Here is a 17255-nt window from a genome sequence, read left to right as displayed (position 1 = left end):
TTTAATGTGTTCTGTATAACCTGCATGCTTTACAGCTGCGTTTGCATGTCTCTGAGTCTAATCGCACATGGGTATCAAATGATCAATGCCACTCATCAGGCTCTCTTCGATCACCTTTGACCTCCACTTTGACCCACTCACATTTGTATTTCCATCTTTAAGAACTACTTTTTTTTATTCGACTTCTTTTGTCCAATCCCTTTTGCTCTGACATATTTACTCTTCTTTTTATGTCATGGTCGGCATCAGTTGACTTTAATCTGGGATGTTGTACGTCGGTAATGAGATGGCCATTGTGCCATGTCTCTGTTTTTAGGGGTTCCACTACCAACAGGCATCCCAATCTGGAGGGAGAACAAGTCGAGCAGCAGACTACAGCGCTACATCACAGCCTTTGGAGGCGAAGGTGGGCTGAAAGTTTTGTAGAGTTTTATGCCCACCTGGAGTACTTTTTTTATTAGAGTTGGGGGAAATAATAGGGGGAAAGCATAGCTATAAATAAATTTCTTCTTTTAAATATCTTGGGTTATCGAGGCAGCTTGCTGAACTACTGAGCCTCCAATCAACTCTGCTTTCAAAACTGAACTGAACGAACAAAAAAGTTCTGCATCCTGTTAATGACTAGTATTTTTTTTTTCAGACCTTTATCTCCAGTATTAAGCAGCAAATGTACACAAACAAAATATGCGGGGGGAAAAAGTTCCCCCTTTCACTAAAGTTTTCAGACAAATGCACAAAATCGTTGACCCAAACCACGGTTGTCATCTTCATTGATTTACGCAAATGGTAGCGTTTTCATCACCACACACATATTTATGAGTCATACTGTATCTTGTTACTAAAAAACAATATCCAAGCTCAGGTTACAAACACAGCTTTACATCTTTTTTGCCTTACATATTTCCTACCTGTCAGACATCATCAGTGAGCTTTGAAGTGCCTGAATGACCTCCGTGTAGACATGTACCCAGTGTTGACACAGATGTTCCAACATGTCCTCTTGCACTGTGGAATAATGAATTCTTGTTTGAGCCACTAACATGAGAAGCATGGTGGATGAGTTTTGAACTGCTGTCAGCGTTTGCCTCCACCTCGCCATCGACTGATAACCGCTTTTGTGCACTACTTGTTCCCATTAGCAGAGCCATGTAAGCTGCCTATAGGGTCACCACTCACACTTAATCATTATTACCAACTTAACCAACTGATCACATTAGTTTGATGACGCCATTGCCTTTTTAAAACTTGTAAGTCTTGTAAAGTAAATGATATAGCCAAACTGCCCCCCCTCCCCACCCAAACACACACGCGCGCAAACAAGAAAAAGTTCCTTAAACATAATAAATCTGTTACCATGTGGTTAATGTTTTTCTTCACCTTTTACCATTACAGGAATACATTTTCCGCCTTGAACCTGGTAAAGTGGATTCTGGGAAAGGAAAATGTCCCTATGACCCTAAGCTGAACAGCGTCTCGGCTTTGATCAGTAAGTATCAGCTTTTGTTTTTCCTTCCAACGACGTGTGCAGGCGTGAAAGACATAAAAGATCTGCAGTTTGTGTTTGGTTTGTATTGCTGAATGGGACTACTGGTGATCACTTTGACACTGCAGCGCTGTGTTACCGAATTTTAAGGAGACTTGACGGTTGTGCATGATGTGATGATAAACCCTTTTAATTAGTTAATTGTTCATTTAAAAACAAAAAAGGGCAAATAAAGAGAGCTTTTGGGTTTTTTTCTTTAGATTGTGTTTAAATTAACCAGTATTTCAAAACTAAACACTGATTTTAGATTCACACAAGATAGAGAAAGTCGATAAATGATCACATGTACACAAGTAAATTAATTTACTGATAACCATCTCAGTCATTAGTCAGTCAGCTGTTTCAAGTCTAAGCAGGTCTGCAGATACGTGGTCATTTAGCTGGTCAGATGGACGTGTGCGCTCTCATGTCAGTAGGTGGTCTTTTGTTACCAGCTGCTTACAGGTGGTTAGACATGGCTCCAGGTCAGCGACCTTCTGCCCTCTGTGTGTGCATGTGCTCAAGCGTGCATACGTATGCGTGAAGGACAAAGGCGGAGAGCGTCTCTCTCTCTTTTGCTGTGCCATGTCAGCTCAGTTACAGCTGACCCAAGCAAAACTGTAACACCAAAAAAATCATCTAAATGTCGTCTCACATAGTTGGCAGGGCAGAGGCATACCGCACTGACACAACAGGAAGGTGGAATTTCCCTGGTTTAGGATTTAGGTGGGTTTTTTTTACACTACTGTTTCACAAGCTATGCCTCCACTTCACTCCTCATAAGGTTCACAGTATAGAAAGCAAATGCTCCAAGTTTCTGCTTTTTTTTCTAGGTGCTGCACAGAAAGTTTCTGTTTACGCCGAACATGTCAAATCTGACTGGCTTTCCTTGATCTCTAAACTATACGCCATGAATCTGTCTGATGTGAAGTTGACTTTCTAATTGCAGCTGTTCTTTCAAATTTCACTGATTAGCCCAATAAGCACGAGTACAGTAATTATGAGAATAGCATTTTTGTCTGAAACGTGACACAGACACCTGTGAGCTGAGTTTAATCAGACTGAACATGTTTTAATTTGGCACTGTCCTGAGTTAAAATTCCTGCCTTTGAATGGCCACATCTGCCATGCATGCCATCAGTCAGATGCTGGGGAAATCTAGAGGGATGGCGTCACTTTTTAATGAAGTTCTGGCATGGTAGATAGCATGTTCTGTATAACGTGAAAATGTTTTCATCCATCATGACTTCACCTTGGCATTTCATCTGTGATTGACAGATGGAGAGCTGTATGCAGGAGTGTACATTGATTTCATGGGAACAGACTCGGCGATCTTCCGTACACTGGGGAAGCAGACAGCCATGAGGACTGATCAGTACAACTCCAGATGGTTAAATGGTAATGTCTCAACTCACAGCTTGTTCTGCATCCAGGATTTTCCTTGACTCATTTTGCTGTAGACCAGTTTTTATTTACTCCTCAGTTTCTTAAGATCATTACTGTAATGTTTTAGGTTACCAAGTTAAACCTTGGGGTTAAATACCATCCTGCTGATAGTCAAATTGAGAATGTTCCCTTTCCAGTCAGTTTCAGTTGACTGAATGATCAGTTGACTCAAAGCATGCCATTCACTACACTAACTGTTCACTGCATGCCTGCAGCAGAGTCTGACAACAGGGTCAATAGTGTAGTTGCAGGAGAAAATTAGCGCAAGTCAATAATGACTCAGAGTAGCCTTTGCTTTGTGAATGAACTGTGATTGGCTCAGTGACATAAATGCTGTTCGAGAGCTTTCATTTGATATGGCCAAATCAGTCACAGCATCCCCCCCCCACCCCCCTGAATCCTGCAGGCTCCCAGATTTTCCTCTGACCCTGTTGCCCTGACAACAATCCCCTGGCAGTGGTTCACTGAATCGGGACACCTGAGTCCTGCTAATCAGCCATGTGAGATGTCACAGATATCCCCCCTCCCCCATTACATGGTTCCTGGTTATCCCCCCTCCGCTTGGTTTGGTTTGTCCTCATTTGGGACCCTGGTCTGTCACAGTGGGGAGGGGCACTCTGTGTTGCGTGTCCAGTGTTGACCCAGTGAATCAGCCAGCGGGAGCAAACTGTGATGCCATATTGAGCATTGTTACTAGGAAGAAATAAAGGGACAAGTTTAGAGTGTCAAAGTGCTGTTTAGTCTTTAGGCTGCTGTTATTTTGCCCATAATAGTATTAATAAAAATAAATAAATAAAAGCATTTTATTTCGAAGGGTTAAGCTGTTGAATGAAACAAGATTTTCAAGGTCTCAAGTATTTTTCTTGATAATTGACAGCTTTCCTTGTTTATCTTAAAACAATGGTCAGGTACACGTGTAAACTAAAGAATACAAAGTCAACATACAGCCATGGTCAGGGGCAATTTTGTGTGCGTTCAGGATGTCCCTCTTCTTTTCTCTTGAATGCTATTAGGAAGCTTTTTGACATTTGGCACAAAGGTTCACGAGGACCGAAGGAACTGATTTGATTTGGTGGTCAAAGGTCTCTGTGACCTCACACGGCACATTTGGCCACAACTCAAAAATCTGCACGTGATTTCACATTGTTTAATGGGAGGCTACTTTTAGTGTGACATCATGACATTTTGAAAAACACTTTTGTGGCTGTAAAGAGGTTTTAAATATGTTGCCTGCACACATAATGTATTTTCCAAGACTTGTATTGAACGTTTTCTTTCCTTTTTTGTCTACAGATCCCACATTTGTTCATGCACACCTCATTCCAGACAGTGCTGAAAAGAATGACAATAAACTCTACTTCTTCTTCCGCGAGAAAGCATCTGAGATGGGCCAGAGTCCCATGACGCAGTCCAGGATAGGGCGGATCTGCCTGGTGAGTTATCACACCAGTCATCAAATTTAATGCTTATGTGTCTCCGTAATGGTTAGTTATGCTCTGCTGGCAGTTTGAGGCCCATAAAGGAAGTCCCCCATGATCATCAGAAACTGTTTTCTGACTAATAATTACTATGTACAACAGAGTGATGCTTAGCAAAGTATTTGTCATTTGCCTCAAAGGCCAAGTCTGAGATCCTTTATTTCTTTTCCTCAGGGTGAAAGGTTTGAAGAGCAGGGTTGACTTTAATCCACGTCTGTAGGCATACAGAGACATCTTTGCAAAGCCTGTGTTTAATTAGCATTGTAGTGTTGTAGACACACAAACAATTGAGCTGTGTTCAAAACTTTCAAAGCATCTGCACGTAGACTTCAGAAAAATGCATCTGAAGGGTTCTGTGTTTGCAAGCTGCATCCCTTAAGTGTGTAATTCAAAAGAGATGAAAAAACAAGACAGTCTAGCTGTTCTAGGAGGCTTAGAGCTAAATGCTACTTTCAGCATCCTTACAGTCTCACAGTGTTTGGTTATTTTTTCTATAAACAGTTGCTGTGTTTTTCTCACATCTTGTGTGTTAACAGTCTTGAATGTTTTAGAGGTTAAATAAGATTATATATATCCTCCAAAAAGATTAAAGTCAAGTCAAGTTTCTGGACGATATTAATTGAAACATTTAAAGCACACAAGAAAATTGGAAACTTTTTTTTCCTTGTAAATGTTAGTAGATAAAAACGAACATTAAATTTTATTCTTCTAACCCCTAAATCATTCTGACTGTGAAATGCACTGATTTCATGTATCATCCCAGTTCTTTGCCTCAGTAGCAAAGGTTTTCTGACCGCCTTGTGAAGACTGGCCAAGCTAAAACATAAAGCTATGTCTTTATTTATACAGACCAGTTGTTCCAAACAGCTGTTGGTCAGATATTGCTCAAGCTCATCCCGTTGAGTAATTTTTGGAGCAGTGTGAGAATGACTCCCGCGTGTCTCTGCTTTTCAGAACGATGATGGTGGACACTGCTGTCTGGTGAACAAGTGGAGCACATTTCTAAAGGCTCGTCTCATCTGCTCAGTGCCCGGAGCTGATGGCATTGAGACACACTTTGATGAACTAAGTAAGTTGAATTATTTCCCAGGATCCCTGACCCTTTTAGAGCTTCTCTGATGCTCCCTTTCATCTCTGGATTTTGAACACCGCATCGCGTCACCGGTAGTCACTCTAAACCTAAAATTTAAGTTTGCATATTTAAAAGAGAAATGAACCATTTTCTTTCTAAATGTGTCGCATGTTGCATTTTACAGCTCAGTTAACGCAAGTCAGGGACCGTATAGTGCATTTGGTAGGAGTTAATGTAAAGCACATAATGAATGCATCGCTGACCTCACAGAAACCCTGGCAGATGGAAAGTGAGAATTCTTAAATGGCTGCGTAACCGCGACTATTCAAAACAAGGCCCTGCAGATGGACTTGTTGTTGACAGATTCCGTATCAACAACTTCATCATTTGTAGAGTTCTCTTCACATTTGCTTTGCATACTTTCTCCATGATGTTAATCCACATGTACTCGGCATTTGGTGCGGTGCGTGTGGGCCAGCAGCTTACTGTACTATAGTCCGGGGACACATCCAGCAGCATTTAGCACATCTCTTCTTACGTGCTGCAATAGCAGGAAGAATCCCCGAGAAGCTGCAGCTTTAGATTAAGGTATCACTGACTCATACATGTTAATCTTGACATGTATATTCCTTTGAACCTCCTGTAAAGTAGGTGTCATCCTAAAAAAGGTAATGTCCATAATGTCAGAATGTAATCAGCCTGCTTTCAAGCACCATCAGTGTCTCACAGCCTTGTTTTTAGAAAAAGGAACCACATAGACACACATGCAGAGTAATCAAAGTAATGAGCAGCAGGAATCAGTCCAGCACATTGTGGATCATCACAGCCTCACATGACTGACGGGATTAAGGAGGGATTTGTAGTATCCTTAACATTGTAATGACAGGTGGAATGAGCAGCACTTACATTTTATTTTACTACACTGACTAGCTTCTGCTTGCTGGGAACTTATTTTCACAGTAATGCAAAACATATTTCACGACAGTACAAAACAAATTCTATAATCACCTTTATCCCATGTTCACATTCAGTCTGAATTGCCTTGTGAGTGCCGCAGGTGAAACAAGAAGTTCTGATAGTCCAAGTTTGCACCTATCCAATATTATTATTAAGCAGATACAAACTACTACAGACTGTTTTTTCACTTAGCTTATGTATGAAAACACACACGTGTGTGTTAATTTAGAATTTATCATTAGATGACAAAAATTCCTGTTCATAAACATGGAAAAAATGAACAATAAATACATATATTTATTATTATTATAAATTACAGGCACTATTAACATCATGTTTGTGGAACACTTATTTACAGATATGCATCGCAACACATCCCAGTGACCTGCAAAGTGCCACTGCACTAAAAAGTTAAGCAAAATGTACACATACACATAATGTACATGTAATGTGCCATGCGTTTTAGGATTAGCTGCTACACATAATGTATATAATTTGTAAGGGTCCTAAATACCTAGACAGATGTTGATAACCCTGGTACCCTAGATAGTTTATAAAGTTTCATGGAAATCGATTAATGAGATATGCTCATACGTTATGATCATTATAGTAAGATTATTATTACTAATATTACCTGATACAGTACTTAAAATGAATTTACAGAAAGGCCTGAATAACCAACTCTTTAAAGTGTCTTTTAGTACAATGCTGAACAAACAAAACAACAGTCTTAACTCAGTTATACAGCTTTCCCTGCAGTTGTGATAAGGGAAAATGCCAAAACATTTAGGAGTAGAATATGTTTATTTATGTCTTAAAGTTGTGCAATTTGACATGGGGGTCTATAGGGATTGATTATCTGATTAGCTTACCCTTTTAGGAACGCCAGTTTTTGGAACGTAGCATTGGCTTCAAACTTTAAACACCAGAGGGTGCATTTTCTGTAACCAATTACAACTCAGATAACGGCCTTGATGTGTAAAGTGTGCAGGCTTGCGTTCAACAACATAAAGCACCACCGACAAAACAGCCTTCTTCATGCCTGAGTCTTTCAAAACCCTGATTTGTACACCTTTTCAACTGATTATATTTGTACTTTGCCTGAGTTCAACATCTAAGCCAGTCCACAGTGAATTTTGACAGTAGTATTAAACATTTCATCAAGCGACGGTGCAGGTATGAGCTGAATCTATAGTAGGCCTAATCTTGTGCAGTGATGAGGCTTTGCAGATGTTAGTTGTGTGTTAAGAGCACTCAGTGTCTGTGACAGAAAAGCACTCTTTTGTCAGTGTTGCTGTACTTTTAGCGGTCCATCCACTGTCAGTTGTAGCCTCGGTGCAGATGAGCACTCGTGATGAGGTCATTCTGAGTCCTGAGGTGCAATGTAACATCCCACAGCTCTGTGGTCGCTCTTCCCACAACCACAGACAGTCTGGTAAAAATGTATTCTGTCTCCAGTCCTGCTGGTCCTGATGGAGCCCAGCAGAGGCATCGGAGTGGTTGTATGAGGACTCGGGGGAGAGAGTGGAGTAGATTCAGATGGTGAGGCTAACAGAAGAGAAAGCTTTCAGTGTTTTGCCGAGAGGAGGGAGAGGAGGAATATAAAAGCAGAGAGAAAGAGGCACACAGACACGAGTGGTGAAAAATGTCTGCCAGACAAAAATGAGAATTAATTTGTGACCTATAAGGTTTTATTGCCTTTTTCCAAAATGTAATTATGGAGAGAAATATTCTTTTTTTTTGTTTTCTTCAGTTAAATCTAGTTATTTTTTTAGTCACTGAACTCCATAAAACATCCTCACTCTTCATGTATTTTTGGGGGAGAGGATTGTTTTTAAATTTCCGCCACAATCATTTCGACTGGACATTTTAAGAACACATTTTAGGTGCACATCTTTCAGAGTGGGTATTAGGGAGATAATAATATACAATCTGTCTTTATTTGACAGTTTTTCTTCCACACAGTGACTGTTTACTGAGTGCATAATTCACCTGCACTTTTATTTTTACTGCACAGCACCTTATTTAGCCCAGCCCTTTGTGTTCTTTCTGCGCTTACAGCAATTAAAGATGTTTCTCTGCTAATGTGATGCTGACAGCGCCTCAGAGACTCTGTCTGATCTGACACATCAGAAACAAAAGTTCGAATTATGCAACTTGTTCCAGTTCGTTGCCGATTTATGACTTTTCTCTTTTTTACTGCGCTTGTTCTATAGCCAGGAGGTCTGTCAAACTGGCGTCGGACGGGTTATGAATTTCTGCAGTGTTTGCCAAAAGTTAATTTTTTGCTTAAGCGAGGGGCCATTACCTGTCATTTTCATACCTTGGCATGTAAGGAGATTTTTTTTTATGTTTGAAAAGATTTTAAACTCCTGATCAAAAGGGAGTTTGTTTATTAAGGAGCTCTGCAGAGTCAGGAATGATGTTTTTATGCAAGCCATGTGGATTTAAGCTTCTTCTTGTTTATCCAATGCACGCTGAGTAAAGTCGAGGGTACAGAGATTAAAGCGTGTGTTATTACATTTCACCTTCAGTTCCACATGCATAACTTTCCTTTCGCTCTTTAACATGCTGCTTCTTACTTTCAGTCAGTTGATATTTGAGCGAGAAATCTGAGCAGGCCGATCCACACTCTTATTGTTGCTTGTTTTCAGCTTTTCAGATAACCATGGGTTATAAAAAGAGAGGCTAGGATTTCATGGCTATTCACTGAAATTGGTATTTTCTAAAGACTTTTGACTATAGGGTATTTTTTTGTCCAAGGCCTTTTCAAACAAGTGATTTGAGAACTTGTTTCTTCTTTTCCATTGATGAAAAACCATGAAATGGAACTGGGTGTTTTTCTGCTCTACCTGTCTACATTAAATGTATTTCAGTTTTCCTTCTTATTGTTTTTCCTTGCACTTTTCTCTAATGAAACCATCAGAGGATATGTAGGGCTCAAAACTGCCTCAGTCCCACAGTCACTGGATCCATATGGCTCCTATTAAAGCCATGTTTCACCCGAGATCTCTTTTTCACATATATTCCCTGCTGAGGCCGAGGAACTGTAGTTTCAGCTTTGGAAGAGTTTAGATTCAGGATCTCATTGAGACTCTCGTAACCGCAATTCATGATGAGCTCACAGCGAAGGAAGAAAAAGTCTCAGTGTCACAAGTACTATTACTTTGGGTTAGTTAGGTTCATTTTAACAGTTTTATTTCTTTCAGATTTAAACAGGTCAGAGTAGGGAGGAGTATCACAGGAGTAACGTTGTGCATTTGCACTCATTACATGGCCATTTTGTGCATAGTAGTTCTGTCTACTTTTCATGTATTTTTGCCAGCAAACCTGCAGAATGTCTACTAATGTGATATCATTTAACTGTTGCAATCGACTTAGGGATCCAAGTACTTCGTCATGCACTGCCTGTTATGGTTTATGACTCTGACTAATTGCTATAAATCTTTTCATTATCTTGTAGGAGATGTGTATATCCAGCCAACTCAAGACACAAAGAATCCTGTCATCTATGGCGTCTTCTCAGTTTCAGGGTAAGCATGGCTTTTTCAAACTCTCTAACTTTGATGCAGTTTTGGATAGAAAGTGTGTTTTGGTTCCCTCCTGTGGTTTTTATTCCTTTCCGCTGAGCCCGAAGGTGTCTGCTCTGTCTGATGTTGAAATGCGGCGTTGCATTTGTGTGGGCCGTCACATTCAGGATGCAAAGACGAGACAGAAAGTGAATGTTGAGCCCAGAGGGAGTAGCGTTCCTCTGGGAGGCTGACTGAGCCTATAAGTTCCTCAGAGGTCAGGTTTGATAGCAGGTTGTCATTCAGCACACAGCATTAAAATTCAAGTCAACCAACCAGACGTGTAAACTGAGATTCTGACGGCACACAAAGCAGGAGGAGGTGCGCGCAGAGTCATAATAAACATGTCCTGATTAATGTATTTGAGAAACAAATACTGTTATTGTTTCCATCTTCTCTTTAGGCATCAGGCATGTTTAAACCCAGCTGATAAAAACACATGTGGTGCTAATGACAGGGGCCCATGACAGAAGTTACAAACATAGTACACCCACCACACAGCGGCAAGAGCCTGTACTCTGGCGATTCTCTGCAGTATGTGGGTGTTTGTATGTCAGTGTGTCAGACAGCTTGACTCTACTTGAGTCAGTTTGAGTGTGTGTTTGTGCGTCATAATGTTTCAGTGTGTTCCTGTAAGTATGTGAGTACGTGGGAAGGAAGTAGATTCTACCAGCCACGGAGAGCTATCGCACTAATTATCCCAGGGAGTGAGAAAATCTGAATCCTCGAGCTGCTGTCTTTATGTGTTCACCTTTTCTTTTCTTTTCCTCCTGCCCTCCTCCAGATCTGTGTTTAAAGGCTCGGCAGTGTGTGTGTACTCTATGGCTGACATCCGTATGGTCTTTAATGGGCCATTTGCCCACAAGGAAGGCCCCAACTATCAGTGGGTGCCATACACTGGGAAAATCCCCTACCCTCGACCTGGCACTGTGAGTTAAAACATATAATATATATGTTACTAGAACCATGAATAAGATAAACAAGTAAATTGCTCAACAGAAATTTTTGGTTTCTTACTAGTGTCCTGGAGGCACTTTTACCCCCAACCTGAAATCCACAAAGGATTACCCAGATGAGGTTATCAACTTCATGAGAAACCACCCCACTATGTACAACGCTGTATACCCAGTGCACAAGCGCCCCCTGGTGGTCAGAACCAATGTGGACTACGAGTTCACCACAATTGCTGTTGACCAAGTGACAGCTGCCGATGGGAGCTATGAGGTGCTATTCTTGGGCACAGGTAAGTGTTTTAAGAACAAAACTGGGCATTGTCTGATGATTGCACAGTAATCTTACACGTCTATCATTGTGCACTGTTAAATTCTGTGGCCTTGGCTTTAGCTGGGAGGTTTGCATACGCATGTTGAAACAATCTGTCTCTTAAACATTAATGAGTCATAGTGTGGCTTTCCAAAAACCAGTTCTCTGTTGCAGATATTTTAGAATAACAATGAAGAAACCAAGGTCAAGGTATTAATAGCCAAATAAATCAACAGAGCTCAGCCAAAGTTACTTCTTCCCACTCTTTCAGATCGAGGTACAGTCCAGAAAGTGATTGTCCTGCCAAGAGATGACTTGCAGACCGAGGAGCTGGTGTTAGAGGAAGTGGAGGTGTTCAAGGTCAGTCTTGCAGCCTTAGTCACTTTGCTACTAATCCTCTTTTTGCCCTACTCTACATTTATATACCATGTTTGTTATCTGTGATACAGAATAACAAATCCAGCATTCACATGTTTTTTAATTATGTCACTTCAGGTTCCCACTCCAATCACTACTATGAAGATTTCATCAAAAAGGGTAAGTTAGTGTAATTTGATTCAGACCAAACAGTTCAGCTAACAGCAATCAGACAGAGAACACAGTCGTCAAATTCAATATGAAAATACACAATCTAAGGAAAAAAAATGCATGATTAAATACAAAACATTGTAGTACGCAACCAAGACCTGATATCCAACTATAGATTTTGTGTAATTTGGTGCAGCTTATACTGAAAACAGACACAGGACTCTAGGTTAGGTTAGAGTATAGCCTAACCCGGAGCCTTCTTATGTCACTTTGAGGATGATGGCTTAGAATCTCAGTGCAAGTAGCTTTAATCAATTATTCATTCTTTAAATATAAATCTATAATTCTTCCTTGAAACATTAGCGATGTCCAGAATTGTAAAATAAATGGCCTTTGCTCGAAAATATGTTCCTGTTTTAATTTCTAATTTGTATTTGTTTTTCTTTTAACAGCAACAGTTGTATGTCGGATCAGTCCTGGGTGTGACCCACTTGGCTCTCCATCGATGCGATGTGTACGGGGAGGTCTGCGCTGACTGCTGTCTCGCCAGGGACCCGTACTGTGCCTGGGACGGCAAATCCTGCTCCAGATATTCTGCCTCACAGAAGAGGTGAGGGTCAGGATTGTGTAGACAGGGAATATATAAATGAAGCAGACGAAGTGCAGCAACAAAGTATTTGCACTTCATTACTTCCCACCTCTGCAGTTGGAGTATTTATGCAGATTTCTTATTTTTCAAGTGTGTTTCGGTTAAATTTTATATCTGTGGCTGTTGATTTGACCCCTCTAGGCGGAGTCGTCGGCAAGATGTGAAGTATGGAAATCCTATCCGCCAGTGCAGAGGTTATAGCAGTGAGTGTCACGTTGTACTAAGACTATAGCATTTAGACACCAGCATTTTTTCACTCGGGAGCTATCTCACAAATAAAATTGCAACTGTACATCATGTGTTGTTTTGTAGCCAATAAGAACCCTCTGGAGACAGTTCAGTACGGGGTGGAAGGAAGCACTACATTCTTGGAGTGCCAGGCCAGGTCTCCTCATATGTCTCTCAAGTGGCATGTGCAGAAGGAAAACAGTGACCGGAGGAAAGAGGTGAGTACAGCTCTTATATTAAACCTTCTATGATCTTTTTTTCTGTTTATCTTTTTTAAAACTTAAAATCTTTACTGGCCTTCTGTTCGTCCCAGATTCGCTCAGAGGGTCGCATGCTGAAAACAGATCAAGGACTTCTGATCCGCTCTCTACAGTCATCTGACGGCGGCATCTACCAGTGTACGTCCACAGAGAAAAACTTCAAGCACACTCTTGTGAAACTGCAACTGGTGGTCCTTTCTAGTCGCACAGTCAACAACATTTTGGTGGAGACAGGCAGCCCGGCTCTTCCTCAGCTTCAGTCCAGTGCCTGGACTCCAAGTGCCAGTCAGTATAAGGACCTGCTAACCATCCTCAGCCAACCAGAGATGGGGCTGATCAACCAGTACTGCCAGGATTACTGGCAACTGGGAGACAGCAGCTTCGGGAACAACAAAGGCAAAAGCCTGAAAGAGCTGAAAGAACAGAAGAAACCTCGTAACCGCCGGCATCATGAAGAGCAGACAACTCCAGCTGAGACATGAGAAGCTTGATGTACATCGTATTCAAACAACCCCCTGTCTACCTTTACACACAACCTCCTAAACATTGCAACCCTCCATTTAGGGGAATGACTCCAGTCAGATAGAAAAATCAAATTCTCATCAAAGACAAGACAGAAACTGCAGAAACACAACGCAACAGCATCAAACAGTTTCTATGTAACTGTCGGGGGGAGGGGGAAATACACAATATTTATTGTAGGTTGTAAAAAGTAATTATTTGTACCTATCTAGCAACCCTGTTTTTTGTGAATAGATCAATCTGTGCAAATATTGTGGTTATTATATTATTATTATTAGTGTTATTGTTTATTAAGATGTGTTATTTTGTTGAGAATATCTTTATGTTTGGTGTTTTTAAGAAACAGCGACACTAAACCCAGACATTGGGAGTATCCATACATGGACAAGAACTGATGGACATGTATTCAGAAACTGCTAAGTGAAGACCATGTTGGATCCTTTGACTGCTGGCAGTATTCAGTGTCTAAGCTGAAAGAGGAGTCGGGATGTCCGCGAATGTCTCGTAACTCTCTGAACTTCTTCACCAGATCTATGTACTGTATATTGGACAGTTTGTTTGTTTTGTTTTTTTACTGCGAAGTACAAGCTGTTGACAGAAAAAAACAATAAAAATGGCATTTCACAGGACATACACGGATAATGGAAATGCCCAGAGACTGCAGCTGTGATGTCACGGACGCACAGTTATATGTGAATGAAGAGCCCTCTGTGGCAGGTAGAACGTCTTTCCTTTCACGATGTGGTCCAGTCGGGCCTCAAGTAGAGCTGTTACTCATCTTCTTCCAGAATCGGTTGCTGCCAAGTGTTTGTTTTGTTTATATGTGAATATCACATCTCAGTGTCGTATCCTTAACGTGATCTTTGTGATAAGCTGTTTTCTTTTTTGGGGGGAAGGGGGAGGGGGTCTTTTAATGACACAAAAGCTGATAACATAACATTGCCTTCTCTTTTCTCTCTTTGGGAAAAGATATTCCAGCAGGCAGCTATGTGTGAGTTTGTAACAGTTTGTGATTATAAAATGAACAAAGCACCTTCTGTTGTCGAATTGGTCATTTCAAAAATATTAAATACTTCCCCAATATCTGTGGCATTTTACATAGTGTATTCATATAAGGCAAAGCATTCAGTTTGTAGGCTTAACAATTTCTTTTTAGTTCTCTTAATCCATTCCTGACATTTCTATGCTAAATATCAGTTCTCAACAGGGGGAATATGTAAAATGTAATCAGTCTACAAAAACTGGGCTGATGTTCAGAGCTTTGGAGAGTAATGTTTCTGATTAGGGATGTGCTTAATGTATCAACTACTTACCAACAAAGATGTTTGCCAGTACAGTTCCGCCACAGACGTTATATAAAAGCATGGAAGTGATTAAGTTCTACAAGGTGTCACAAATACAAACACTAGCAAAGCTGATTGCCACCAAACCTGAAGAGAAATCTTTCCCAAAATCTTTAGAAGGTGGCTTTTCATTGTGCATGACGTGTACAGTGTATGTATGTGGTATTTGTCTAAAATTCTACATTGCTGTGGATGTCAGTGAATGTCTTTCTTGTTGTGGGAATATGGAAATGCTATGGATGTGGTCACACCTTTTTATGGTGGGAAAGGCTTGAAGGCAAGATTGTGATTTTTATTCTCTCTCTCTCTCTCTCTCTCTCTCTCTCTCTCTCTCGCTCTCTCGCTCTCTCTCTCTCTTTTGCTCTCAAAAAAATTAGAAAAGCAAATGATTTGCAGACTTTGAGGTAAAGTTATGTATGCACAGTTGGTGTTATTGTAATGACTTGTAAAAAAATTATTACCTTTTCTTCCTTATCATTGTTGCTGACTAATAAATTAAAGCTCTATATTTTATAATAACACACGTTCTCTTCTGTTTGCCAGTGTTGATACATAGTACGATATGCTTCCTGCCATGCAGGCACTTCTTTCTTCGTAACAGCCTTATAACCATAAGTAAGTAAATACAGATGTGGTTGACACTGTTCTAAAAATATCTGGGGAAAAAACCATGCTGCTTACACATCAATCATAGTAGCACCAGAAAACGTCTGCATTGGCTTTCCCACCTACTCTGTTACTTTTCAAATGAGTGAAAGTTTTTACTTTAATAGCAGACCTGATTCTGCTGTAAAGATCTATTGGAGTGGAAATGGTAGTATGAAGAGCTAACCACGCAGTACAAATACTCAATGAAGTTGTAAAATTTGCAGATAAGTAGACCGACAGCAACATACTGAAAACACTTCTGAAGACAGCCTAGTAATAGGCCTGAATGTTTGAGAGCTCAAACTATGATATTATATCAGGGACAGCACAGTCTGTTGGGATTTACATCTTTACTTTTCTAAATTTTTGAATCATCTGGATATGAATACATTAATTTTGTGTCACTTTACCTAAAATATTTCCACAATCTAAACAAGAGAGATAAAAGAACCAAGCTTGAAGCATGTTTGTGTTGTATCGTGTATCTTGTCGATCGTGTCGAGTTGGGCGTTCGTCTTGTAATCGGAAGGTTGCCGGTTCGAGCCCCGGCTCAGACAGTCTCGGTCGTTGTGTACTTGGGCAAGACACTTCACCCGTTGCCTACTGGTGGTGGTCAGAGGGCCCGTTGGCGCCAGTGTCCGGCAGCCTCGCCTCTGTCAGTGCGCCCCAGGGTGGCTATGGCTGCATTGTAGCTTGCCATCACCAGTGTGTGAATGTGTGTGTGGATGATTGTGTATAGTGTAAAGCGCTTTGGGGTCCTTAGGACCAAGAAAAGCGCTATACAAATACAGACCATTTACCATCTTCCAACTAATCAAGATCATGTGTCTTTTGTTCCATTTGCAATCTGACTCCATATGCATGAATACAATGTCAGTCTCTTACTGCCCAAACTAAACAAAAGCTGTATGGATAGCTTAAACACAGTGCCGGTAGCTATTTTCCTGAGAGAGGGAAAAGGCCCAGAAAAAAAAGTTAATAAAGCCTAATTGACCATGTTAACATGTGCACTGGGTTAGTGCTCTGGGACTGACTGATAGATATTTCCATTAACACAATAGTTAACAGGTGTACCTAATAACGTTGTGGTCAATGTATATCAATAATATTAATCATATTAATAAATAGGACTCTATTTAAGCACAGTAGTTGATCAGGTATCTTATTCTTTTTTTTTTATCTTGTGCACTCCTTAGTCAATTAATATAAAAGTTTGGTAACTAGTATTTGTGGGTGGCAAATAAACCCAACGGAGCAAAAAGTATAAGATTTACTCTGAAATGCTACAAACCCAAAGTGTAAAGTGGCTTAGAATGTAAAGAAGTGACTAACAAATTTCACTTACCGGTATACTAAAGTAGAGCTCCTGAGCAAATTCTCTCATTGTGCTGATTGGCTACAGTGTATTCAGTCACAGTGACTTTATCATTTTGAGCTCCTCAAAAGAGCAAAGTAAGATTGCTTTATTGAATTTTTAAGGAAAATGTATTTCATCCGTAACACATCAGTGCACATGCTGTACATGCAAGCATGCATAGACAACTGAACGTGAGTAGATTAGGATCCTTAACCAGCTTCAGATTGAGGTCAATGAGATCTGTCGGGTGAAACCCTAAAGCCCTTTAAGCACTTCAGAACTCACCTTTCAGTCTGTAGTATGTAATAAGAAATGTTAGTATTTCATATTTGGACCTGGAACTGAGCGTCTGGTTGTGTATTTCGTTGGCTAATTGATTAAATACAATTGTTTATTTGTTTGTCTGTTTAAAA

At 40.4% G+C, this 17255-nt stretch overlaps 1 protein-coding gene across 1 annotated transcript in view; it reads left to right on the top strand.

Annotated features, from left to right (window-relative positions):
- The window catches only part of sema3fa (sema domain, immunoglobulin domain (Ig), short basic domain, secreted, (semaphorin) 3Fa), a 47167-nt gene extending 31809 nt beyond the window's left edge, over positions 1-15358 (top strand). The window contains exons 6-19 of the mRNA XM_085457050.1: positions 317-406; positions 1393-1486; positions 2801-2920; positions 4262-4401; positions 5401-5515; positions 9939-10008; positions 10829-10973; positions 11065-11287; positions 11579-11667; positions 11803-11844; positions 12288-12445; positions 12626-12687; positions 12797-12930; positions 13026-15358. Of these exons, the coding sequence (XP_085313176.1) occupies positions 317-406; positions 1393-1486; positions 2801-2920; positions 4262-4401; positions 5401-5515; positions 9939-10008; positions 10829-10973; positions 11065-11287; positions 11579-11667; positions 11803-11844; positions 12288-12445; positions 12626-12687; positions 12797-12930; positions 13026-13454 (1911 nt within the window). The 3' untranslated portion in view covers positions 13455-15358. The remainder of the gene's footprint in view (positions 1-316; positions 407-1392; positions 1487-2800; positions 2921-4261; positions 4402-5400; positions 5516-9938; positions 10009-10828; positions 10974-11064; positions 11288-11578; positions 11668-11802; positions 11845-12287; positions 12446-12625; positions 12688-12796; positions 12931-13025) is intronic.
- The last annotated feature ends 1897 nt before the right edge of the window (positions 15359-17255 follow it).

Source organism: Copadichromis virginalis, linkage group LG5, assembly GCF_057382275.1.
Source record: "Copadichromis virginalis isolate Kocher_CV1m ecotype Utaka linkage group LG5, C_Virginalis_male_GT1.1, whole genome shotgun sequence".
NCBI classification, from domain to species: Eukaryota; Metazoa; Chordata; class Actinopteri; order Cichliformes; family Cichlidae; genus Copadichromis; species Copadichromis virginalis.
The sequence above is the reverse complement of the archived record's forward strand: the minus strand, read 5'-3'. Positions and strand labels throughout refer to the sequence as shown.